Genomic DNA, 25,726 nt, shown 5'->3' with positions numbered 1-25,726 from the left:
GTTCAGCCTTGGACAAATCCCTCACTTCTCTGAGCTTCAGTGTCCGCATCTGAAAGCAAAGGGGGTCATAGAACCCGCTTCCGTGGGTGGGGTGGGGACTGAGTGAGCTAATGCACGGCTCCGGCTGGGAGCATGGACTCAGTCTGTCTACGGAGTCGTATGACTGTTCTTAAGCAAGAGACTGCGTTTGGTTGCCCTGCTAATGGACACCAGATGGTTATGCAGAAAACGCTGTCTTTGCATTTGTTTGAAGTTCAGGGTTTAGAGGGCACTATTTTTAAGTCTTTTTTTTTTTTTTTAAATATTCAAGCTACTTCTTTTCTCCACTGTTGCTGACAGTCCATGCAAATCCTGGGATTGCAACTGTGCACCCGTTCTGCAAATGTGCCTGCAGGGGCACCTGTTAGCAACACTGCCATGGGCTTGCTAAGTTCCTGTGACCAGAGGGGATTTATGAGATTTCCTGGCTTTGGGCAGGAAGAGTTCAGCTTTTTCATCTGGATTCTCCTATTATAAGGAGTCTCCCTCAGTGCCTAAAAGTCCTGAACTATATTCTTACTTCCTCGGGTGTGCTTTCCTTCCAGCCCGGGGCAGCACACATGAGCTGCTCTTTAACCACTTCCTGCTTGTGTGCACTGGTAGGTTTCACGCCGACTCCCATGCAAAGGCTGCTTGTGATCTATCCCCTTCCTGCCCGGCATGAGGAGCGTGAGGAGGGGCTGAAAACAGCCCGTGGACAAATAAATGCCCGTATCTGTTCATTCCATGAAGAACCCCTGTATTCCAGCTGTAGGGGTGGGTGGCAGAGGCAGACGTCAACCTAGGCCACACATGGGGATCATGCCAAAATGCATTTCGATCCCTGGGGTAAATGGAGAGGGTGCTGCAGGCTTAAGGAGCTGTTTCTCTACTATCCACCCAGGGCCTAGCAGTGTGTGTGTGTGTGTGTGTGTGTGTGTGTGTGTGTGTGTGTGTGTACGTACTATCCACCCAGGGCCTAGCAGTGTATGTGTGTTTGTGTGTGTGTGTGTTTGTGTGTGTACTATCCACCCAGGGCCTAGCAGTGTGTGTGTGTGTGTGTGTGTGTGTGTGTGTGTGTGTGTGTGTGTTGGCTGAAGGAAGATCCAAGGGTATGAGCATCACCAGCAGTTGGCTTGGTGTGGATCAAGGTCGCGGGGAATTCCTTTGTATGAGCCGAAAGCTGGTGATGTGAGCCGGCTCGTTTGCTAATGATCATAATTAAGGCAGCATCTCTTATTTCAACCAAGTGCCTTGGGGAGAGCAGCACGACGCAGCTGATGAATTGGCTCCCCAGGCTTGCCTCCCTGCTGTGTCCCACCCGTGGTGAGAGGTGTGGCCACACCTGCCCAGGTGCATTCACCCACAGGCATACACACACACACACACACACACACACGCACGCATGCATGCACTAATGAAAGCAATCACACTGTAGTACAACCATCTACCACCGACACACCCCAGAATCCACCCATTCAGACCAATCCTCTCAGACAGGGCCCTTGGCATTAGGTACGATGGACGCTTTCACCATCGTCCTTGCCCCCTTCTTGCTCCAGTGGCTCCGATATGCAGAGCTTGGGACCGGGTATGCTGGGCAGACTGAGATGTGTGGGGAAAACAATCTTACCCAAATCTCCATCACCCAGCAACTCACAAAGCGCGTTTGCAGGAGCTGCCCGCCAGAAAAGGTTTCCGCGCTGTCACGTCAGTTCGGGGACCTGACTCCCCCCTGCCCCGAGTGGGGTTCCCCGTGCCCACAAACAGAGAAGTCTGCAAGAAAGAGACCCGCCCCCGCCTTGTCAGACTCCTCGCTCACAGCCTTCCTGCATCCTGCGTGCAGGGTCCCGTGTCGCCTTGGACTCCTCGTGACCCCACGCACACCAGGATGGAACACCACCTCGCCCCGTGCCGCCCTCACCCCAGTTATTGTGTTGGAGTCCCGCTTGCAGCCACTGGGTCAGCCATCTGTGAGAGGAAGGCTCGCCATCGCCATTTCTAAGGAGCATCCTGCCTCTACGCCTTCCCGGACGCTGTGTTGCTCCTGCTGGCCGTCTGTCGTGCGTTCAGGCTCGGTCCCCAGCACCACCGTTCCAGCGCGCCAATCCTTCTGCACTCTTCTTCCTTGGCCCCTGAAGACACCATGCCTTCCCCACCTTTGGGCCTCGGGCCTCAAAGCGACTCCTTGACTTCTTCACAAGCTAGAGGTCTTTTGCAGCAGGTTTGCCCCGTGCAATATGTCCTTTGGTTTCTGGACTGCTGCTTCTGTGGTTGTTCATTGTGGATCTGAGTCAAACGAACGCCTTGATTGGGGAAGGCTGTGGTCTTTGATCTTCACCAGCACGGTAGTGTCGCCCATCCACTGCACTTGTTCATTACTCTTCCTCTGAGCCTGCTGCTCTGTTCCGCTTCGTGCAGTCCCTCTCCACTCAGAGATTTGCTCAGAAGACAGATGAGATCAGTATGCGGAGAGGATACACATGCTTGACTTGACTTTAAACCACACAACATCCCCCCTCCCTGTTGTGTTTGAACAACTGCCTCTTGGTCCGTGTACAGGCTCACATGAGCAATGAGGTGTCCTAGCTCCCACACTTGGCAATGTTATCCATGGTGTGTTATGATCCACACAGTCAACGGCCTCTGCAGAATCAATAAGCCACCGGCAAGCATCTTCTTGGCCTTCTTGCTTTCAGCCAAGACCTTCTGAGGTCAGCCATGACTGAATTCCTGGCAATTCTCTGGTGCTGAACTGCTGCAATCATCATTTCATTATCTTCCACAACAGTTTATTTGCATATGATACAATAATATTGCTTAATAATGCCCACATGCTTTCTTTTTGAAATGGACATCAATATAGATCTCTTCCAGTCAGTCAGTCAAGTAACTCTCTTCCAGATTTCTTGGCATAAATGAATGAGTGTTTCCAGCATGGCAGCATTTTGGTGGTTGAAGCATCTCAGGTGGTAGACCATCAATTCCTGCGGTTTTGTCTTTCGTCAGTGCTGTCAGTGCAACTTGGACGTCTTCCTTCAATACTCTTGATCATATGCTCCCTCCTGAAATGGGCAAAGATCCACCGATTTTGCATGGCAAAGGGACTGTGCACTCACTCACTCCGCAATCTTCTGTACACGAGATGCCATTCAATACCTTGCCCATGGAATCCGTCGATGTTGCAGGGATCCTTCAGTCTTGCCCCTCAAGGCTTAAATGTCTTCAGTTCTTCTGAAGAGCGTATTCTTCCCTTCGGGTTTTCTAACTCCAGGTCTTTGTACATTGTATGATCACATTTGCTTTGTCTTCCCGAGCTTCTCATCGAAACATTCTGTTTGGCTCTTTGCTTCTTCACTCCTTCCATTTGAACTACTCTGACTTCAAGAGCAAGTTCGAGTCCCTTTTGAGATTTATTTTGGCTTTTTCTTCCTTTCTTGTGTTTTTACTCCCCCTTTGCTTTCTGCATGCCTCATGGCCTTGATGCCATCTCTTGACTCGTCTGGTTTTCAGCCACTCATGTTCAACAGTGGTCTCCAAATGCAGATGAAATCCACTCACAGGTCAGTGTGGGTATCTGTGGACTCATTTTCTTCCACTTGAACCTGCATTCGATCAATCTGTGCTTTTCTCAGCCTCTGGCCTTGCCTGGTAACAGTGAGCTTTTCCATCATCCCTTCCCAGAAATGTAGTCAATTTGATTCTTGTGTATTCCATCTGGTGTGTAGAGTAGCTATTTATGTTGTTGAAAAAACTCTTTCAATGAATAGGCCATGGGTCTTACAAGATTCCATCAGGTTACTTCGGGCATCATTTCCGGCGTTGCCTCACCAAAAACCACACTTTCCAACTACTGCTCCCCCTTCTTTCCAGCTCTTGGATTCCCGCTACCAGTAAGGACCCATGCATTGTACTTCATGCTCGATCAACTCCAGGCCGCAAAGGTTGGTAAAGCCTTCCATGTCTTCATCTTTTGGTTGGTGAGCAAATTCGAATCCAAGCCCTATTAATTGGTATTCCTTGTACACGTCTGGATATTATCCCATCACCGACAGCATTGTACTTCAGGACAGCTTTGGAAATGTTCTTCTGGATGATGAATGTGACATCGTAGACCACAGGGTCGTCCACTAGCAGTCTGTCTCAGTTCGCCAATGCCTAGATGTGGATCTGTGCGTGCCATTTCATTTCTGACAACTCCCGATTTTCCTAGATTCATATTTTACACATTCCACATTCTGAGGATTAGTGGACACCTGCATCTGTTTCTTCTCCCATGAAGGGGTGCCATAGCAGCAAATACAGGTCCCCGAAACTTTATTCTGCCCTCCTCCCTATGGTTGATGCTACTCTCAGGAAGCAGCTCTTTTGTTTCCTTCTCCCGTCACACTTTGAGTGACTTCAGGCTGAGCGGCTCATCTGCTGGCCTTTCCCAAACAGCATTCCGTTTCCGCAGCCCCTATCGTAACACTTTTGCCTGCACTGTTTTCCAGCAGTGGCACCCCAGGCCCACCTTCCTAGTCTATCTCCGTCCTAGTGCACCCACCTGGCTACTCCACCGTGGCGAGCTCGTCGCCCCCGGCAGCGCTGGGCGAGGGGGAGGCCTGCTGGGACCGCAGCTGAGGTTGCCACTTGATAAGAACAGCCTGTTTGGGCTCCGCCCGCAGTATTGTCAAAGACGCAGCAGTAAAATAAAACAGAGATGTGGAAGAGGAGTCTATAATTAGTGTAGTTTCTTCACCGCTCATTCAGGATCTCCAGAGATCAATTAGCTTTCTTTTAAGCTAAAAGACATCTGAATAAGTATTTAACCTGCATCGCAATTGATATTTAAAACAGACGAGAATGGAAGTAATCACAGAAAGGGCTCCGTTCTTCACTAATTTCCCAGGCTCTGCGCCCCCTGACCTGTTCCCTGCCCACTCTCACTTCTGGCGGGCCCCTGGGTTCATGGGCGGGCAGCTGCGTGGAGGGGCTGCAGGGGGCGGGGGGGGTCCGGGAGCTGAGGGAGATTGAGTTTGGTTGAGGATGCTTTCCAGCCAGCGAGACGCAATCATGCTCTCTCAGGGCCCTGCCACGTCATCGGGCTCATGGCACCCCGACCTTCCATGCGAGGGACAGCGTGCCTCAGCCTCTGCTTTCTCAGCGGGCACAGCCCCACCGTGCAAGGGACATTACAGAAAACTCAGCCTGAGATGCGGGTCCCCCTGGCGAGCAGCCTTCCTGCAGGATATTTGTGTTTTCTGCTTTGTCACTTAGATATCAAAGTCTTGAACTGGAACTAGCTTCTGGAAACAAGCAGAGTGTGTCTGTATGTGTGCGTGAATGTGTGTGTGTGTGTGTGTGTGTGTGTGTGTGTGTGTGTGCGCGCGGATGAGCTCGTGTTTGCATATGCATCAGTTTCTTAAGTTCGGGCAGCGCTCTGTGCTGGGCCTGGGGGAGGGACAGGCAGGACATGCCTGGGTGACTGAGCTGTCCCCCAACCCTCCAGGAGACCAGAGCCTGCGAGGGAAGGAGTTGGGCACACCCCACACCCCACACCGCCTGCCCTACTTCACCTCCAAGGACACCCCACAGAGTGTGTGAGAATTGTAGGGAGGAAGCCGTCCAAATCGGGGAAGGCACTTAGTCTGGACCAACTCCCGCCCCAGAAGGCCTTGCAACAGCTGAGTCCTGGTAGCACTTCATTAGAGTGGTCCTAGGCAGCGTGGTGGGGAAGGGGGGCAGGGATAAGAAGAAAAGCCATCACGGGTTTGGTCATGAAGTTACTACCGCCCTGGACAACTGAGGCTCATGACTGGGGCCTTCTGTGAGCTGCTCTGGGGGCGGGGGGTTCTGAGGGGAGCACAGCCTGGGGCTCGGCCCCCTGGCCCCCACGCCTCAGGCTGTGACCTCCCTGCATGTGGATGTCCGTCTCACTCGCCCAGCTTTTTCTCCAGGTGGAGACAGGAGAAGATGGAGTTGGCAGAGGTTGCTGCCCTGGCCTGGGGTCGTCAAGTGGGGTAGGGCTTAGACAGGAGTCCTGCCAGGGGGGTTGTCACAGAGACCCAGAAGGCAGAAGAACAGGAAGCGCATGACCCGGGGTCTTGCAGGCAGGACTGGGAAAGCAGTGGGCAGGGGAGGTTTGAAAGCGGAACTTCGGGGAGAGCGCGGGGGTGACGGGACTGGGCAGGACCTCAAAGGCCAGGCAAAGGGCCCAACGTCTCTGCAGTCAGTGGGTGCTTGGCAGTGGGCTGGGTGATGGCCCTGCAGAGCCTGGTGTCTGCGGAGACCCAACTGGGGACGCCAGGTCCTTGGGCCCCTCCGGCAAGGGTGCTCACTGCTCCCGAGACCCCTCTGCAGCCCTTCTTTCGCCTGCTCGTCTGCCTGATGACAGCCCATTTCTCATCAGGGTCTCTGGGCAGCGCGAGGGCCTCCAGCCATCCTCCTGACACGGTCGATTCTGCAATATTTGACTTGCATGTCCCTGAGTTGTACTGACAAAGCTCCGCATATCACCAGATCAATTAAAACAACTGCCCCCTGGCCCTGGGACTCCATCAGGAGGCCCTCCCCGGGGAACCTACCAGAGCGCCTTCTCTGAATGCCCCACCCCCCTTCCTGTCACCGCCTAGTCATCGCGTCCTTTACCAAGGCTCACACTGCGCCCTGGGCCGTGCAGTTGAACCCACGCCGGGACACTAAGGTAAGAATGAGGCAGCCGGGCTATGAGGGCCCACTGGTCCCCAGGCCACACAGCTGGGGGTGCTAGGATTCAAACCCAAGGTAGTCTGGCTGCAGAGCGCCTCCTCATCCAAATTTGGGGAGGCAGGGACAGCTCTGAAGCTGCTCTCTCCCAGGATACCCCGTCCCCCCACCCCATGGCCCTGCAGCTCTAAGACAGCCCAACCCCCTCCCTGTGTCCATCCCCACTGGCCTCTCTAGCATGAGTCCTTGTCTATGTGGTCGTCCACCCTGGCCTGTCTCTCCCGGCCGGCCGCGTGTTCCTTCCACAGCTCCACTCCAAGCAGGGCAGATGCCGTCTTCTCCTGGAAACCCGCTCTCCAGCACATGGAGCGTTTCCACCCTTCCAGTGTTTGCCACCTCTTATCGCCTCTTCAGAGCTGTGAGCGCCTGCAGGGTTGCCGTTGTGCGGAATCTCCCTCCTGGTTCATCTGCACGTTCCCGATTCAGAGACTTGCTCTCAGCTGCAGCTAACGGGATAGATGGATGCATGGATATGATAGCCTACCTCACTCAGAACCTCAGGAAGATCCTTGGACCTTTTCCCCTGGGGACTGCTTACCCTGGACCAGTCCCTGTTGCCATGAAGTTATGATCCACGCATGGTGAGCCCAATGAGTGCAGCGTGGACTTCTCCGTGGGGTTTGCATAGCTGTGACCTTTCTTCTGAGGCACCACTGGAACTGGCCAGCCTTTAAGGTCATCGTCCAGCGCTCAACTGTTCACACCACCCAGGCGCTCCTGCTTATCCTCCAGAGGCCATCTCACCCCCGCCTTCAACTCTGGCTGAGACTGACTCAGAGAGACCCAAGAAGCTAGTTTGGGGGGCTCTCCCAGGTCCCTGAAGGGCTGCCACGGTGTAATAGAGAGCAGAGCCTTAGCCCTGCAAGCCCGTGGGCTGCGCAGAGTCACGGACCCCTGGCAGGGAGAAGGAGAAGCCTGATGGGAACAGACAGGAAGGCGGGCCTGGGAAGAGGTCACTAGGAGTACTCACTGATCAGCATCTCAATTAATCTCCATGACACCCTGGAAAGTTCAGAGAAAGAACAGAGCTGCCTAGGAAAGAAGAAGCAGACTCAGGCCCTGTGCCTGGACCTGCCCGGTGCTGGAACGGAGTCTGTCTGGGGACCCGGTGCTGGGCTGGGCTGCCTCTGCCAAGTTCAGGAGGAAAGGAAATCATGGGAGGTTCCAGGAGACTGTGTGAGGCCCGACCCTAAGGCATCTCGAGGGTCATCTGCCCAGCGGAAGGAAGCCTGGGGTCAGGTCCCTCCGCAACCCTTGGCCTTGGTGATGAGCTGTCACTGGACAGCGGTGGCAGGACAGCCCTTCCTTCTGCGTTTGGGGGTCACCTGTAACTTGGGCGAGGCTGCCATTGATAAGATCTGTACTGGGAAGACGGAGGAAACCTCATTCTCAGGCTACATTTCTGGAGAGCAAAGCGTCCTCTCAAACATGCGGTGTTTGTCCTCAGGGTGTTTCTGGAAACGTGAGCACGTCCTAATGGAAGCAAGAGAGGGATGTGGGTTCCAGTTGACAGATCAGTGCCTCGGTTTCACGGTCCAGAGCTGAGGGAGGGGTCAGACTCCCAAGGGGTGCACATGGTTAAGATGCTTGCCTGCTAGCTGAAAGACTGACCACTCAATGCCACTCAGAGGCACCTGGGAAGAAGGATGGCCAGCCCACTTCCCAAATATCAGCCACTGAAAACTGCAGTGCAGATCTCCTGCAACGCACGCCGGCGCCCGAGAGTCAGAATCGACTCGGAGCCAAGGGGTAGGGGTGAGGGGTAAGAGTGGAGCTTGGTTTCCATCTTGCACTTGGTAGGCCCCGAGAAGCCACAGAGCCTGCTTACGCCAGGGCAGTGGCAGCGCACAGCGGAGAGCTCAGACCATGGAAGCCCGGTTGGGCAGTGGTGTGCTGTCACGCTAGCGTTCTAGAAAAACAACAAAGCGGTGCCTGATTTGTAGACTCTGCTGATTTCTGTGGTGTAAATACCCCCACGCTGGCTGATTTCAAAATTTCAGAATTGCTAGAAACTTAACCATTGGCGCTCACAACCCGGTAGGAGCCAGCGTCAGGGCACCACTGGCATCGGTTGCAGAAGAGAATCTGCCACCTAGTAGCCTGGGCCTCTGTGCTCAATAGTGTAACATGGGGTAATAACGGCAGAGGCTGTTGAGAGCGCGAAGTGAAGCGCATGGAAACTACTCGTGTTGCCTCTGAGCCGGAATCAGTGAGTATCGTCACCGCTACTGCTCTTACTATTGGTCATGCTCATCCGGGTCCATCCGCACAAGGTTCTGTTTGAAGAGAATGTTGCCAGCTGCTCCCCGGCGTCACCTCTGCTCACGTCTTCTGGAATTTAGCTCTTGCGTGCGCGAATGCACACACACACACACACACACACACACACACACACACCACCCCCCCACCCAATTTCCTCCGAGGAGGCCCTTGTGTCTCTGGTCTATTTTATTAAAGCCGAAAGCAGTGACAATTATTTTCATAATGAACTGGCTCTTCAAATTAATGCCAATTACACTATGCAATCATGATTAAGATTGTGCATTAATCAACGGCGCCAACCTACTTATTAGCCTCTTTAAATAACGATCATGAGGAATGTATGGGAAGGGAGAGAACGAAGAGGGAGCCAGTTGACTGGGGGCAGCTGCCACGTGGGGCGGGGAACTAGCTCTTGGAGCCAAGGCCCAAGCAACCTTCCCTCCTTGCGGTGGAGCTTGGATGAGAACCCGGCCCGCTCGACACAGGACCGGAGCTCCAGCACGCCGGGGCTGTGGAAGCTCCCTGTGCGGAAGGGACAGGGGTCAAAGTGACCCACAAAGAAGGCTAGGTGGGTGCTTCAAAATATAGTGTGAGAGCGTTGAGATGGCCTCCCTCCTTCTAAAGCCCCAAAGGGTAAGAGGGCTTGGGAGCCCCTCCCTGTCTTGGGGCAGCACCCACACACACACGCACAGATGCAGAGCCTGGTGCAGGGATTCAGGGACAGAGGGTATCATGGGGCAGCAGAACCGATTACAAGGATCTACATGTGACCTCCTCCCTGGGGGACGGACAACAGAAAAGGGGGTGAAGGGAGACGTCGGACAGGGCAAGATATGACAAAATAATAATTTATAAATTATCAAGGGCTCATGAGGGACGGGGGAGCGGGGAGGGAGGGGAAAAATAAGGACCTGATGCCAAGGGCTTAAGTGGAGAGCAAATGCTTTGAGAATGATGAGGGCAATCAATGTATAGATGTGCTTTACACAATTGATGTATGGATTGTGATAAGAGTTGTATGAGCCGCTAATAAATCAATTAAAAAGAAAAGAAAACCCTGGAGGAGGGTAAGAGAGGGGGTGAGACTGGGCTCAGGTAAAATCTGGCCGGCCTTCGTCTGATGTGTGAGGGGCTTTGGGGGGAAGGGAGTATGGCACAGACAGCTGACCCTGTCTTGAGGCAAGGGGACCAGCCTTCTGGACCTCAGTATTAGCCAGTCATTGTCTGCCAGGTGACCCCAGGACAGAAGTGGGAAAGGCGACGCTCTTTCACTGTTGGCAGTTGGTCACAGAATAGGCCGGGGAGCCCCCCCACCCAGGTGCTTGTGAATGGAGTGTGGACTCTGTGAAGGGACCCCCAACTGTGTCTCCTGCAGCTGGTGCTCCCTGACATTTCTTCGACATATTGTGAGGAGACGGGGTTCTTCTCTTGCCACGTTTCTTTGAAGGGGGCGGGGCAGAGGTGGCAGGATGGGCACAGGCCTCTCCACCTCCTCCTCACCCTTCAGATGGAGAAAGGCTCCAGCTGCCCTCTGAGGTCGGTGCCGACCTGCTCTGAAGGTCAGCCTGCTCCTGGACCCGCTGGGCCCGGGAGCAGGGCGCTCCGGCTTCCCACTCCATGCTACATGCTCACTTAGCCAGGCTTCCCCTGCAGACTTGGGGAGGGCTCCTGTCAGGTAAATGTATGGTTTCTTGATTAATCGGCCTAGCTCTTCCCACAGACCTGGGGAATAAAAGCGTCCAGAAGCCTGTCTGTGGTGAGGGAAGGAGGGCCTGCTCCACCTTGGACCCAGTTGCTTTCTCCAGCGCAACTGGGCCAGCGAGGCCTAGGTCACAGGAGTAGTGATGCCCGGCTTCAAGGAAGAGGACTCTTGGAGGCCTATTTGACTGATGATCTTCTTGTCTGTTCTGTTGGATAGAACACCGGGGAGCAGGGCCGGGCGAGCGATTTCTGGCCTTTTAACTTGCAACTCCATTAAATTAAAGCGATGGAAACACCTTCCGCTAGCACCTGCCAAGGGAGACGGTGATTTCCTCCCTAGTCTGACAGATGTTCCGAAAATTCCCTTCAGACAGAATGGCACCCTGACCCAAGAGACCCAGTCCAGCTGCCTCGAGATGAGGCTTCTCTCGTTGGCCAGCGAGAGCCCAGTGGTCCGCGTCGCCTTGCATTGAGCCACCCCTTTGACAGAGCGGGTTGTGCCCCTTGCTCTCCCCTCTCCACCGCCTTCCGAGCTCTCAACGTCCAGGAGATGTGAACTCCCAGATAAATGGCTCTTTGTCCCATGGCCTTTGACTCTCTCATGGGCTAGGGAAGAGGAATTTTCTCACCTGGAATGACCGCACCTCTCACTGGGTTTTCTTTGCAGACTCTGTTTTTGTTACGTTTTAATTTGTTTTAATGTAATACGACGACACTCAAATAATTGGGAAAAATCAAGAAAACACACAGAAAAAGGATAAGCAACAACAACAAAATAACAATAATCTAGAAATACCCTTCCCCCAGAGATGCACACTGGGAGCATTTGGGCATGAATACTTTCCCGTCCTATTTTACGGTATAAAGATCGTTATGTGCTTTTATTGCTTGATAAATAAGGTCATGCTGTAGTGGTGTTTTGTGGCCTCTTGTGTGGGGGCGGGGCGGGTTGCTGAGCATGTCCTACCTCGTTGTGTGTTCTTTACGAGCTTCCAAACACAAAAACGGACGCCGCCTTTTAGTGCCAAAGCTCCTGGCCAAAGCAGAGGATTTGCCAAACACAAAAACGCCAGGCAGACGCCATCCATTATCTCGTTTACTTCCCGGAGAGAATGTGGGTGAGCATTTTGGAGTGCGTCCTTCTGGTAGATCCCTTTTGGTTTTAACTGGAATTGCATTAAATGTATAAATTAATCCGAGGCAAGCTGACGTCTTTACAATAGCGAGCCTCCTCTTCCAGAAGCAAGTTCTGCCCCTCCATCCGCTCAAGCCTTCTTTTATGTCCCCCAGGAAAGTTTTCTAGTTTCCTTCATATAGGACTTACGCATTTAGGATAAAGTTTTTTTTTTTTTTTTTTGCTGTTGTTATTGCTTTTGCGAGTAGGGTCGCTTTCTCCCGCTGCCCCGCCCCCCGTCCATTATAATGTCTAACTCCCTATGGCTGATGAATGAGGAGGCTGTAGGCTTTTCTGCATTGGGATGCTGGTCCCCCATGAACCTTTGTTTAAGACCCACTAGGTTTCCACAGAGACCTAGTTGGGCTGTGAGCTGCAAGGTCAAGAGTTCAAAACCACCAGCCACTCTTCAGGAGACAGACAGGGCTTTCTACTCCTGTAAAGAGTTACAGTCTTGGAATCTCTGGGGGCAGTTCTACCCTGTCCTATGTCCTATGGGGTTGCTATGCTCTGGCATCGACTTGACGGCAGTGAGTTTGTTTGTTTTTTGTATGGTTATTTGCCGATTCCCATCACACTCTTTGGCCTTTTTAAGGGAATGATAATACGCCTCTGAAAATAATATCAGCTGTATCATTTTTCTTTTCCTGACGGCACTACCCTGATGTCTTATTTTGATCTTATCTGTGCTGTGACGTGTAAGGACACTTTATTACAGGTGCTGTTGTTACTTCCGTCAAAGCCATTATCTCTTGGAGGCCCCCTGTAGAACGGGACATGTTGCCTGGTCCTGTGCCATCTTCATCTTCATGGTATATTTGAGCCTGCTGTTGCAGCCACCGTGTCTCTGAGTGCCTCCCAACTGAGGGGACTCATCTTCCACTAGTAGAGTGGACAGTAGTCTTCGCTGGCTGATTTTCAGAAGTCGGCTCGCCCAACCTTTATTCCTAGTCTTAGCCTGGAAGAGCTGTGTGGTAGTCACAGAATCTGTTGTCAGTTTGAGAGGATTAAGAGGGAAGGGGTGGAGTTTAGCTTGATGTCCTCATTTGGAGGCTCCAAGGAGATAAATAGCTTTTCCGGAGGCGGGACACACGCTTACTCCCTTCGAGACATTCTTGTTGACAAGCCGCATGGAACTACACGGAAGGCCGCTGGAGGAGCTGGAGCTGGAGGAGCCACGTGGAGACCCAGGCCAGTGCTAAGGTGCGTCCACCGCCACTGGATCCACAAGACTTCCAATCCACTGGCCTGTGATCTTCCTGCAACCGACGTCATTACATGTGTTGCGTGAGTCTGAAAAGGACTTTATAGAATTGTCATCGAGCATGTGGGCTAATATCGGACTTATAGACTTGATCTGGACTGGACTGGGATGTTTTCTTAATGTACAATTACCCTTTATATCAAGTTCTTATGCACATATGCGTGTCTATGAATTTGTTTCTCTAGTCTACCTGAACTAACACAATCTGTCCACCATGGGCAACCTTGCTGGTCTTTACGTGCCAGTGGTAGGGCCTCCAGAACCATAGCACCCTACAAGCCCCAAAGCACAACAAACTGACAGGTGGGGGGTGAAATATACAAACAGAGAGAGTAGTAGACTGAGCCCCCATGACTCCATCACTTAGTCCCAACAGCCATCGACCCTTGGGCTTCTGCCTCATCTGCACCCTCTTCACATCCTCCTTATTTGGAAACAATCCCTGACATTATCATCCCATCCTTTGAGGGCCAAAGCCTCAAAGATTTTCATGTATTGAGTTAGAGCCTGCTTTGAGACATTAAGTTGTTTCTAAATTTCTTTCAATATTATATTATGAATGTGTTCTTAGCTCTCCGGTTTTTTCCCGACATTGATATTCCTAGAAAAGAAATTACTGGGTCATATGGTATTTTGATCGCTTATTTTCCTTCAAACACATACACCATCACATGATGGTTATTCTGATTAGAAATACAACACATGTTCACGGGAGCACTTTATGAAAATACAGAAAAACATAAAGAAGGCAATGAAAGCCTGCCGTAATCCTGTCCCTCGGGAAAGAACCTTCTCCTCAGTGTCTTGGTTCCCCTTCTGCTCCTCCTTGCTGTGTGAGCCTCGCATGCGTGTGCACGCGCACACCGGCTCACAGGCAGACGCGCTGCGTGCACACACGATGAGCATGCTATCTGCTCTGGGGGAGGGTGTGCACGTGTTCATTTACCTAGAGCATTTGGGGTTTTGTTTAGGGCTTTTTGCTTTCAGGTCAAAGTGATGGAAATCAAGCCAACGATCCAAATACCCACCAACTGGCAGGTGGGTCAATAACATGTGACACAGCCACACGAAGTCGTCCCCTTCAGCGGCGACCAGGAACGGAGTACACAGATGCACGTGACACCACGGGTGACCTCTGAACGGAAGCAGCCAGGCGCAGAAGGCTGCGAGCGGAGCGCAGGATGCCATGGATCTGAAGTGTCTCCCCAGACCCAAACCCGCTGCTGCCCAGTCCACTCCAACTCACGGGGCCACAGAGCAGGGTCGAGCCACCCCATCGTGTTCCCAAGGCCCCACCTAGCTCCCACAGGGCGACTGCTGGATCCAAACCACCACCCTTTCATAAAATGCCCCCTCTTCTTCCCTGAGGCGCCCTGGGGGTATCGTGGTTCCGTGTTGGGCTGCGATCTGTTTGGTCGGCAATTCGAAACCACCAGTAGCTCTTCAGGAGAAAGACTCTACTAGACTTGTGGAAACAGTTACAGTCTCGGAACACCCCCCGGGCCCCCTCCCCTATGAGCCAGCATTGCCCACGGCAGTGAGTTGGAGAGTTGGTCCGCATGTTGGTGCCACGCTGCCCTTTTCCCCCTCCTCCGCGGGGCTCACCCGGTACATCTTGCTTCAGAACCTGTGTTGTCCCCAGTACTGCCACGCCATCGGCTTTCTGCCTTGGTAGGTATATGCTGCCATTCATTGCCTCCCTCGAGGGCAGCGATTCTCAGCCTTGGGGTCACGACCCCTTTGGGGGTCGAACGACCCTTTCACAGGTGTCACCTAAGACCATCGGAAAACAGATTTCTGATGGTCTTAGGAACCGAGACACCGCTCCTCTACCCATCTCCAAGCGGGTTCGCCCTCATGCAGACATGCCCACCTACGAGTACCTGGTGTGAAGACTTCAAGACTACACTTCATTGATTTGTCATTAAAAAGAAATATTTCACAATGTGTAATCACATATTGTTTTGTGATTAATCACTACGCTTTAATGATGTTCCGTTTATAACAATGAACATACATCCTGCCTATCAGATATTTACATGACGATTCATAACAGCAGCAAAATGACAGTGATGCAGTAGCAACGGGGATAATGTTATGGTTGGGGGGGTCACCACCTCACGAGGAGCTGTCTGAAAGGGTCTCGGCATTGGGAAGGTCAGGCTCTAGGCGTTGGACAGTCAGACTCTGGCGACCCTGGCCCTGGAATGAATGGCATGACCCCACGCATGGGGAGGCCTCACTGCTGCCCCAGGCCACGCCGAGAAAACGGCTGGTTGAGTCCTTTAGTTTTTGCCTAGGGTCTTCGAGAGAGGCTAGAGCTTCCCCTTTTGCCGCAGTGACGTCAAAATGTCCGTTTCTGGCCCCCTGACCATGGCTAACTACGCGCTCCTAAATGGCTCTCGCTGCCTGTCAGCTGCACGGGGGAAGGATGAGCAGAGCAGGGTGGGGCTGCCTTATTCGGTTATTAGGGAGGGACACCTTGCGTCGTACGGACAGGCTCCGCGTGGTTGTTGGCTGCTCATCCCTCTGTGAAACAGTCACCTTGGTCCTTGGTATGCGTTTCTCTGGGGCGCTTGCCTTTTCTTCTGGCTGAGCTCTGAGTGCCTTGTATGAAGTACAGGTGGCAACCTGCACGCCGCCACGCACGTTGGGGGTATTTCCCAGGTGTGTTGCTTGTCCTTTCACTGTGGGTGGCGTGGTTCCGACATACAGAGCTGTTCTGTGAAGTCTGTCGTATGAACCATCTCCACCAATGGCTTAAGCCTTTGCTGAAGTACTTACCGGCCTCTTCCACCAAAATATTGCGGGGTATTTATTTTTTAAAGATCTCTTGGTATAAAACTCACATACCGCACCATTCGGGTCTTTAAAGATATTAAAAAGATTTACGCGAGCATCCCCACAGTCCACCTGAGAACATTGTCTTCACCTTGTGCTCATTCATATTAGCCCCCCGTCCCCTCAACCTCTCCGACTGTAGCCCTAAGGAACTAGCCATTTAGTTACTATCTCTCCGGATTGTAGGGGAGTCCGTCTTATTTCCTTGTCTTTTTTCTTTTGGTACTTAAAAAATGATTATCGGGGGCTCTTACAGCTCTTATCACAATCCATACATATATCCATGTGTCAAACACATCTGTACATCTGTTTTCATCATCTTTTTCTAAACATTTTCTTTCTACTTGAGCCCCTGGTATCAGCTCCTCATTTTTTCTCCTCCCTCCCTCCCTCCCTCTTGTCCTCTTAATAATTTATAAATTATTCTTTTTTTTTCATGTCTTACACTGTCTCCTCTCACACACTTTTCTGCTGTATGTCCCCCCCCCGGGAGGGGGGCCATATGTCGATTATTGTGATCGGGTCCCCCTTACCCCCCCCTCCCCGCTTGCCCTCCTAGTATCCCTGCTCCCCTTATTGGTCCTGAAGGGTTTATCTTTTCTGGATTCCCTGTGTTGGGAGCTCTTATATGTAGCAGTGTGCATGTTCTGGTCTAGCCAGATTTGTAAGGTAGAATCGGAGTCATGGTAGTGGGAGGGGGGGTGGCACTAAAGAACTAGAGGAAGGTTGTGTGTTTCGTCGGTGCTATGCTGCTCCCTGACTGCCGTTTTGGGGTACTTTTATTGTGTTTCACCCTTTTATCTTTCTGTAACTTTAATACTATTTAACTTTTGATCTTTCTGGGCATTATTTTGATATATGGAATTAAGATAGACTCTCACTTAAATTTTTCCCAAATAATTGAATGATTATCTTGACATGATTAATGAATAAATCAATCCATCCTTTACCTGTTGGTTGAAAAACCCACCTGTGTCATGTAATAAATACTCCTGTCTATGTGCGTCCGCTTCTGAATGATTTCCATGTCACTCCCACCCAACTGCCTGTGTTTTTACATGCCCTCCCTTCTAACGCAGTTTTAATCCTTTGACTTTTGATACATTGTAAAATCGGGCAGTACCAGTCACCTCTAATCATTCTATTTAAAACAAACCATGGCTGTTACTTCCTGTGTAGCCCCCCAGATGCATTTCAGAGTCATCTTATCAAGCAAATAGAGAGATCCCTCCTTCATTCAGATCCGAAGTGCGCCGTACCAAAATATTAATTTGGAGAAAATTGACACTTTGACCCTGGAGTGTTACTGGGCAGGAGCATGACATGCCGTCTGTTCTTGGTGGACACCATCAATCAGCTCCAACTCACAGCGACACTTCCCACGACAGAAGGGCCCCGCGCTCTCGGTTGTGGTTAGCTTGGAGCATCGTGTTGCAGCCAGTGTGCCCATCTATGGTGCTGAGGGTCTTCCTCCTTTCCACTGCCCCTCTGCTGTACCAGGGAGGATGTGCTCTTCCAGGGACCGGCCCCTCCTGCGCACATGCCCGAAGTACAGGAGCCCGAGCCTCGCCGGCTGTCCTCGCTCTAAGGAGCTTGCTGACAGGATAAGTCTGCTTTCCTGCATCTCACTACAAGCGTTTTCGCTTTTGTCATTTTTAAGTGCTGGAGTCATACACATTTTAATTGGCTTGTTATTAATTATGTGACTTTTTTATAGCATCACGGCTGTCATTTGACTATTGTGTTTTCTTACTGGTGCTTGTTGACATAAAGAAATACCGTTCGTTTCTGTTAACTGCTCCTTTGACTTGGCGCTCTTACTAGCTCCGACCAATTTTCATGTTTTGAAAATTATCCCAATGGTTTTCCCATTCCGTACTGTGGAGTTGATTCTGACTCGTGGACAGAAAAGGGCGGCCCTGGTGGCTGTCAGAAGCCGCCACTGCACCGGAGCAGGCCCTCTGGTGTGCTGGTGCTCAGCTGCCAGGGCTTTCCAGATGTGTTTGTGTCATTCAAATAAAATAAGCCCTGCACCCCTTAATTCCTTTCTTTCTTATTTCGGTGCTTAATGGGGTGAGTGTGCCTCCGTGCTCCCTCCCCCCTTCTACTCATTAATGGGAATACCTCTAGTGTTTCTCCATTAGTGTAATCTCGGAGGATGATTGGAACGAAACATACATCCAGGAAATATCTTTTCTGGCGCTATTTTATTAAGAATTCTTAACAGCAGCAGAAATTGGATTTTATCTGATGCGTTTCTGACTTGGGTGGGTTGATCATCCAGTGTTATTTTTTTTCCTTCCTCCTATGAACTATTGATGTTCTGGAATGAGATTCATGGATTTCTTTCTATGGGACCACCCTTGCGTCCCTGGTCATGGGGTGTTATCCTCCTAATATTCTGGTGGATTCCGTTTGCCGGCACTCTTGGAGAATTCACCCGGCAATATTAATCAGCGGTAATTCTGTTTGGGGGTACCAGCCTTGCCAGGCTCTGCTACCAGGCATTTGATAGTTGAGCAGACAGATTTTCATATTTCCTGGGCTCCAGCGCAATTTTCTGTGCGTGAGAATGATCTAGGGTATTATTGAACAGTTGCGGGGGGGGGGGGAATCTTGCTCATAAAACGTCCTTAGCTAAGCATTTCTTTTTAGAGTTGCCCCTCCCCGGTCCCCACACACAGTTCCCCTCATCTCCCGCAGGAGGAATCTTTGAGTATGCGGATGGCCCCAACGCCCAGGTCATGAACTCGGAGGAGCATGCCTTTCGATTCTCTGCCAACATTATCAACAGGAACAGGACGCTGCTGCCCAACACAACCTTGACCTACGACATCCAGAGGATCCACTTCCACGACAGCTTCGAAGCCACCAAGAAGGGTGAGTGCGAGGCCCCAGCTAGGTTCTCTTCCTGGTCCCCTGGAGAGATGCTGCCGTCTGCTGTCCAAGGTCCTGGCGATGGGGCCAGAGCCCGTCCATCCGACCTGGTCTGACGTCCTGCTTCCGTCCTAGTTCTGCTGAGGCTGGGTATTCCCTAGAGTGATGGGCTGTCCGTCGAGAACTCCCCACACCCTGGCCTTGAGGGAATGAGGGACCTTTGGAGGGAGATAAGGGTGGGGACATGGGAAAGGGGTCTGAGATTTAACTGGCGAGACAGCAGCCAGGAGTCAGCCCAGTTCCCCAGCACCCCAAAGTAGGCACTTTCCAACTTGATTTTTTCCCGTGGGTCCTGCCTCAAATGTTTATCTGTATTTACAATGCAGATGCTGTGTGTGTTCAGATAGCTAACATTGACTTACCATTGAACTTACTACAGACGACACAGCTGCTTCCACGCCCGCAAGGCTTCCACCTCCGGAAGACCGGCGGCACTTGCAGGCAGGCGTTGGCCTCAGCAGTCCATGCGCTGTCTTTCTGTGGGGGCTGCCCCGCCACACCAAGATCAGAATCCTTAAGATGGGTAAATACATGTGTAGGCGCCAGGGGACCCCACAGAGCTGTTTTGCCCAACCTGTGAAAAGGGAACCAACATGCTGTTGACCTGCCTCCTTCCCAATGAGTCACACGCTTAAAATTAACTCGAGTGGTGACGCATCAATGAGGGGCAAGCGCTTCTTCAGCAATCTCTCTCTCTAACATTCACACACATACACACGCACGCACACACACGTGATTTGTCAGTACTGGGAGGAGCTCGTGGTCATTGTCGTTGCGGTAGCGCATTGGAGAATACGTTGTCCTTTCTCAGAAGTGCTTTCCAAGGCGTGTACTGCAGATCTCCACGGTGCCGACTCCGACCCCCCCCCGACCCCCACAGGGCCACAGTAGAGCCACTCTCCCAAGGGAGGGAGGGTCTCCACGGGCCGGTTTTCCAGATGTCAGTTGCCCGGCCTTTCTCCTGAGGCTCCTCTGGGAAGACTCACCACCTTCCAGCTGGTTTCCAGGAACGTGAGGCATGTCCGCCATTCCAGGAGCCCATTCCTGGAACCCAAACCCACACGTTTATCCAAGTTCAATGTGAGGTCTTTGATAACTCTAGAAATATTCCTGGAAGACCACAGGTCTCAGGAACCCATTCCTGTCATGTGTGATCACAGGGAAAATCCTACCCCCCCCCACCGCCTTTGTCTTTCAAAGCCCGTAGTGCATCGTGTCATTAGATAATCCCATGTGTTCGGCACCCTCCCCCATGCTTTCTGTGGTCAACTGATGCTCTCCCAGCTCTGAGCACATGGGTGCATGGCAAGTGGACCCTGAAATGGCCATGGGGCATCAGTGAGTTCTGTGTGAGACGGGTCCGTGGGCCTGAGCACCACTTCCCGGCACCCCTGCCACCTGCCGTTGGGAACAGTGCCACCCATGCCTCTTGGGAAGGCAGAGGCCTGTTGACAAGGTCTCTCTAAGGCCCTTTGGTCTCTCTAAGGCAGCGGTTCTCAACCTTCCTCATGCCACAACCCTTTCATCCAGTTCCTCATGTTCTGGTAACCCCAACCACAAAATTATCTTCGTTGCTATTTTATCACTGTAATTTTGCAACTGTGATGAATCGGGCAACCCCTGTGAAAGGGTCGTTCGATCCCCAAAGGGTCGAGACCCACAGGTTGAGAACCGCTGCTCTAAGGGCTTCCTAGTAGCCAGTCAACAACACTGTTCTTCCAGGCTCAGGGCTTCCAGCTTCCTACCTGCCCAGGTGTTACACCTCAGCACAGAGAGGCAGCACCCATGGTGGCTGAGAGCCAGGCGGGCTGGCCATGCATCCTGGAAATGATGAGGCAGTAGTGTGCAGTAGTCTTAGGCTGGGGAGGGACAGAACAGAACCTTCTGAGGTGTTAGAGGTGCCGTGTATCTTGATCCAGGTGTTGGTTGCTCGAGGGCGATCACATGTTGGCATCTGTCATTGTTGCGCACTGATAGGGAGTGCCCGTGGTCAGTCAGCGTGGTGTTGCCTCCTCGTTGTTAGCCGCCCTCCGGCTGACTCATGGCGGCCCAAGCCAAACAGAAGAAGGCCTGCTGGTCCTGCCCCCCTCAGAAGGACCAGCTCCCCCTCGCCCAGGGTCTCCAGGTTTCACAGAACATCGTGTCCTCCCCTTATAACTGAGGCTCCTGAGGACATGTCCACAGGCAGGGAGGTGAACAATGATTGTGTGCCTGGGATCTGTAAGGTATTTCTTTCAGAAATAGATTGCCAGGTCTTTCTCCCTAGTCTCTCTTAGTCTGGAAGCTCTGCTGAGCCTGTCCGCCATTGGTGACCCTGCTGGTCTTTGAACTAACATGTCATTGTTAGTTCAAAGACCAGAAACGCAGCACCCTGTAAGCTACCACAGTAGGACAAGCAGTCAGGTGGCTGGGGGACTGTGTGAGGCTACAGTCAGGTAAAATCAAGGGGCTTCTCTCTGCCATCACTGCCCCCACCGTGTGCTCTGACCCCTGCTGTGTCTAGAGGCTCCACTGGCCGGTCCAGGAGGCATTTCTGCAGTAGGATCACATGCCCCACTGGGCACCCATGAAACTCACACCCCCTTGGGGAATATCAGGCACCCATGATGTGAAATATACATATCTATGGATGTAGACATTTGGAGTTTGTATGTTCTCAGCTGCTTTCTTTAGAGGAATCTTCGGTGTTCCACGGAGGGAGTGGACTGAGGTCTCCTTCTACTGGCTCCAATGATTCTGTCCCTTAGACAGGGCTTCCCAGCACAGCTCCCTCCCACCAGCTGGCTCCAGCCACCGCCATCCATATGTGGCACCGCCTGCCTGGCTGCTTCTGGCTAGTTAGCCCTTCCCTCCCCAGGGGGCCCAGGAGACCTTTCCCCCATTAAAATGGACCTTCGCTTGTTGTCTTTATTTTTAAATGTTTTGCGGAAAATTAAAATATGAGTGGCTGCCAGGCGGTGGGCACTCGAGCCAGCAGCCCAGAGAGCGCCTGTGTTTTCTTCCCAGGTTGACCAGAGCGGGTCTGGAATCGACCCAGCACTCCCCAGACTCCTCCACCTTCACTTATTCTCCGGGCTGTTCAATTCCTTTTAAGGCACAAATTGATTGAGATAATTTTTGCTATAACTACAATTGCCATGGGAAATTGGTGGGGGGTGGGGGGAGACTGCATTCAGCCCACGGACTCCTGCAATGACTGTGAGCCATTGAGTTACTGTAAAATGACCAGAAAATGGATTCAAAATTGAAGCCACACATACTGTAATAACCACTGCAGTGTGCTCTCCAGGCTGCCAGAACCCAGGCCGCCCTGGAAACATCTGGATCTGAAGCTGCTGTGGCCACTATAGCCCTCACCCTGGTGACCTGGGGGTGGCTGTGATCGCCCCTCGGAGAGGGAAGGACCGTTGAGGGGGCGCGGGGAAGGACATGGTCACAGGTCATGGAGAGGAAATAGACGAGGGGCAGGACCGGTGGCTCCCGTCACTCGAGGGAGGTCTAGCCACTGCCTCTCTATTATGCTCATGACACCACTGTCACCACCATCGGCATCAGCACACCGCCACGGCCATGACTGCCAACTACCCGTAACCCTCACACCTCCAGCACTGCCTCCGCCCTCCTCCTGTCACGACTGCCCGGACGGCACCGTCTTCTTCACCATCATCATCGTCAACACCTTCAATACTGCCCCGATCCCAGTCTCAACACACCCCCATCACTGACCCCATCCCAACACCCCTGTCACCACCATCAACGTTGGGATCCCCCCAGTGCCAGCAACATCAGCACCCCCACCAGCCCCACTCCCCTCGTCAACCCAACCCCTATCCCACTAGCGACACCAGCGCCAGTTTCACCAACACCTGTCAGACCCTCACCAACGGCATTGCCCCTTCACACTGATTCTCAGGGTGACTGTGTTGTTGATCCCCCCCCCAAGTGCTGGGCCAGGCCCAGGGCTCTGTCCGGCCCGTGCTGACCCCTGCCGCCCTCACTGTGTTGCAGCCTGTGACCAGCTGGCCCTGGGCGTGGTGGCCATCTTCGGGCCGTCGCAGGGCTCCTGCACCAGCGCCGTGCAGTCCATCTGCAATGCCCTGGAGGTGCCGCACGTCCAGCTGCGCTGGAAGCACCACCCGCCGGACAACAAGGACACCTTCTACGTGAACCTCTACCCCGACTACGCCTCCCTCAGCCACGCCATCCTCGACCTGGTCCAGTACCTCAAGTGGCGGTCGGCCACCGTGGTCTACGACGACAGCACAGGTGGGTGGCCAGGCCCGGCCGGGCCACGGGAAGGAAGCTGGACACATGTATCTGCTTGTCCAACACAACAGTGACCTGGGTATAGGGTTGTGTCCGCCCACCCCATGATCCAGTCCTATCACCTCATTCCTGAGACCACCACCCCCCTCAAACGTGCCCCCTCACACAGTCCCACACTGTCCCCCACTCACCCCATCCTCCCTCAAAAGACCCCCTCACACCATCCACCCTCACATCATCCCCACTTGCCCCATCCCCCACCCACACCGTCTCCCACTCACACCATCCCTACTCACACAATCCCCACTCACACCATCCCCCCTCACATCATACCCATTCACCCCATCCCCCACTCACCCTATCCCCACTCACATCCCCCCTCACATCATCCTCATTCACCCCATCCCCCATTCACTCCATCCCCACTCATACCATCCCCCACTCACACCATCCCCCACTCACACCATCCCATTCACACTATCCCCCACTACACCATCCCTACCGGCACCATCCCCACTCACACCACCTCCCTCACATTGTCTCCCCAGCTCACCCCACCTTCCCCATTAGCATGTGACCTCACACCTGCACTCAGCATCCCCCTGGGCTCAGTACCTGGTGTGTGCTCACTAAAGACTAAGTGCTCACCTGGACCTCCACTCTCACCTGAAGACCTCTTTGTGCACCCATCTGCCCTCACATACAACCGTCAGCTTCTACCTGGGCCACCTGCACGAGACTCAGATGTTGGCCAAAGGTTCCCCTCATTGCTTAGAGCAATGGTTCTCAACCTGTGGGCCGTGACCCCTTTGTGGATGGAACGACCCTTTCACAGGCCTTGCCCGATTCATGACAGTAACAAAATTACAGTTATGAAATGGCAGTGAAAATAATTTTGTGGTTGGGGGTCAGCACGACAAGAGGAACTGTATTATAGGGTTGTGGCATTAGGAAGGCTGAGAACTGCTGGCTTAGAGGGATTCTCTCACATTCTCTGCCCAGCCACATTTAACTGTCACTCTCCACCCCCAGCCCTGTCCAATCTTCCAAGTGCAACCTGGGCCCCCTCCTCCATAAAATGTTTGCTGACAAACGGTTTCCACCTGTATCTGAGTTCCAAGGGTCCTTTAGGAAAGCCCATGCTTTGCACTAATAAACCCAGCAGGTGCTCTCTGGGATTGTCGGGTCTCACCCATGCTGGGAGCTGGATAGCAGGCTGGGTGGCTGCTTAAAGCCCATCTCCTGCTCTGAGCCCCTGCCTCTCAGCCCATGAGGAAGCCAGGAGGGGCCCACTTGGCTCTCCACATGAAGCTGGGTGGCAATCATGCCCGAAGGGAACTTCCAGAGGTGGGAGCTAGAGTCTGGGTAAGCAGGGACTGTGGAGGGGAAGAGCCAAGAGCTACAGAGGGCACTGGCCACTGCCCAGTTCCTGCGTCGTCCTGAGTCAACGCTGGGGTCAGACAGAGCCCTGAGCAGTTTCCTAGTGCAGACAGGGGTGTGTCCTGATTCGTTCATAAAACACAGGCTGCCATTGGCTCACCCGGAACCATGTGTTGCCATTAGCCTCTCGTTCAATCTCATGTCAGCCTGAAAACCCTACTCTATGGAGTGATGAATTAGCAGCAAGGAAACTGACGCCCCGCGTGGCCATGTGCCCCGTGCACACGTAGCCAGCTCGCACACATCGGAGTCGGCACTCGCGAAGAGACTTGCTTGAGGCCAAAGCTTAGCTCGTGCCCAGCATGAGCTGCTTACCCTCTGCTTTCTTTCCAAAGACCTGAGCCTCAAGACGTTCCTTAGCCCAGCCTCTTAAGAGCAAGTGACCTTGGCAACTCACTTAACCCATCTGGCCTCACTCTTCCCACGTGTCAAGAGCCACAACCTCCAGCCGGGAAGACCCTCCAGCACGCGGCTGCGTGTGAATCGTGTCCGCTCTGGAGTCCCTCCTGATGGGAGTGGGAATGGCTGGGAGAGAAGCCCTCAGAAAAGACAGTCAGAAAGTCCTTCTGCCTAACTCGGGATGCCACAAGGATTGATTGTATTCCGGCTGTATTCTGAAGTACCAAACGGAAAACTCTTGAGAGTAGGAACCCTGCCTCCCCCACCCCCATTGGTGCCCCTAGCCTGAAGACTCTGGCAGGGAGGGTGCTCCTGCCCGGCTCCAGGGCACTGCTGGGGCTCTGCAGCACTGTAGATAGCTAGCCCACTGAAGGCGACTGTCTGCATGTATATGCCCGTTCTTCTACCAGGCTATGAGCTTTCTGGGATTGAGCACAGGACCTGGGACCATGTAAACGGTTCAACATATTTTTTTGTATTGAATTGACTCGAATTAAAAAATCAAGTCAAATTAAACTATCTTAAAGTATTAGGGGAAAGAATGTGTTGGGTGTTGGTAAAGGTGGAGAACTGAAGCTGTTCTTACCCTGTCTTCTTTGAAGAAGTTAATCATCTCTGAGGGGAGTAGGAGCCAACCCCAAGGTCACTGGCCTTCCAGGCCATCATAGGTAAGAGTC

The 25,726-nt window shown here is 52.7% G+C and overlaps 1 protein-coding gene across 1 annotated transcript in view; it reads left to right on the top strand.

The window, feature by feature from the left end:
• GRIK3 (glutamate ionotropic receptor kainate type subunit 3) overlaps positions 1–25,726 on the top strand; it is a 238,332-nt gene that overhangs the window by 134,772 nt on the left and 77,834 nt on the right. Inside the window, exons 2-3 of the mRNA XM_075539217.1 lie at positions 18,711–18,887; positions 22,953–23,210. Of these exons, the coding sequence (XP_075395332.1) occupies positions 18,711–18,887; positions 22,953–23,210 (435 nt within the window). The remainder of the gene's footprint in view (positions 1–18,710; positions 18,888–22,952; positions 23,211–25,726) is intronic.

The sequence above is a fragment of the Tenrec ecaudatus genome, chromosome 1 (genome assembly GCF_050624435.1).
Source record: "Tenrec ecaudatus isolate mTenEca1 chromosome 1, mTenEca1.hap1, whole genome shotgun sequence".
Classification (NCBI taxonomy): Eukaryota; Metazoa; Chordata; class Mammalia; order Afrosoricida; family Tenrecidae; genus Tenrec; species Tenrec ecaudatus.
This window is presented reverse-complemented; position numbering and strand designations above follow the sequence as displayed.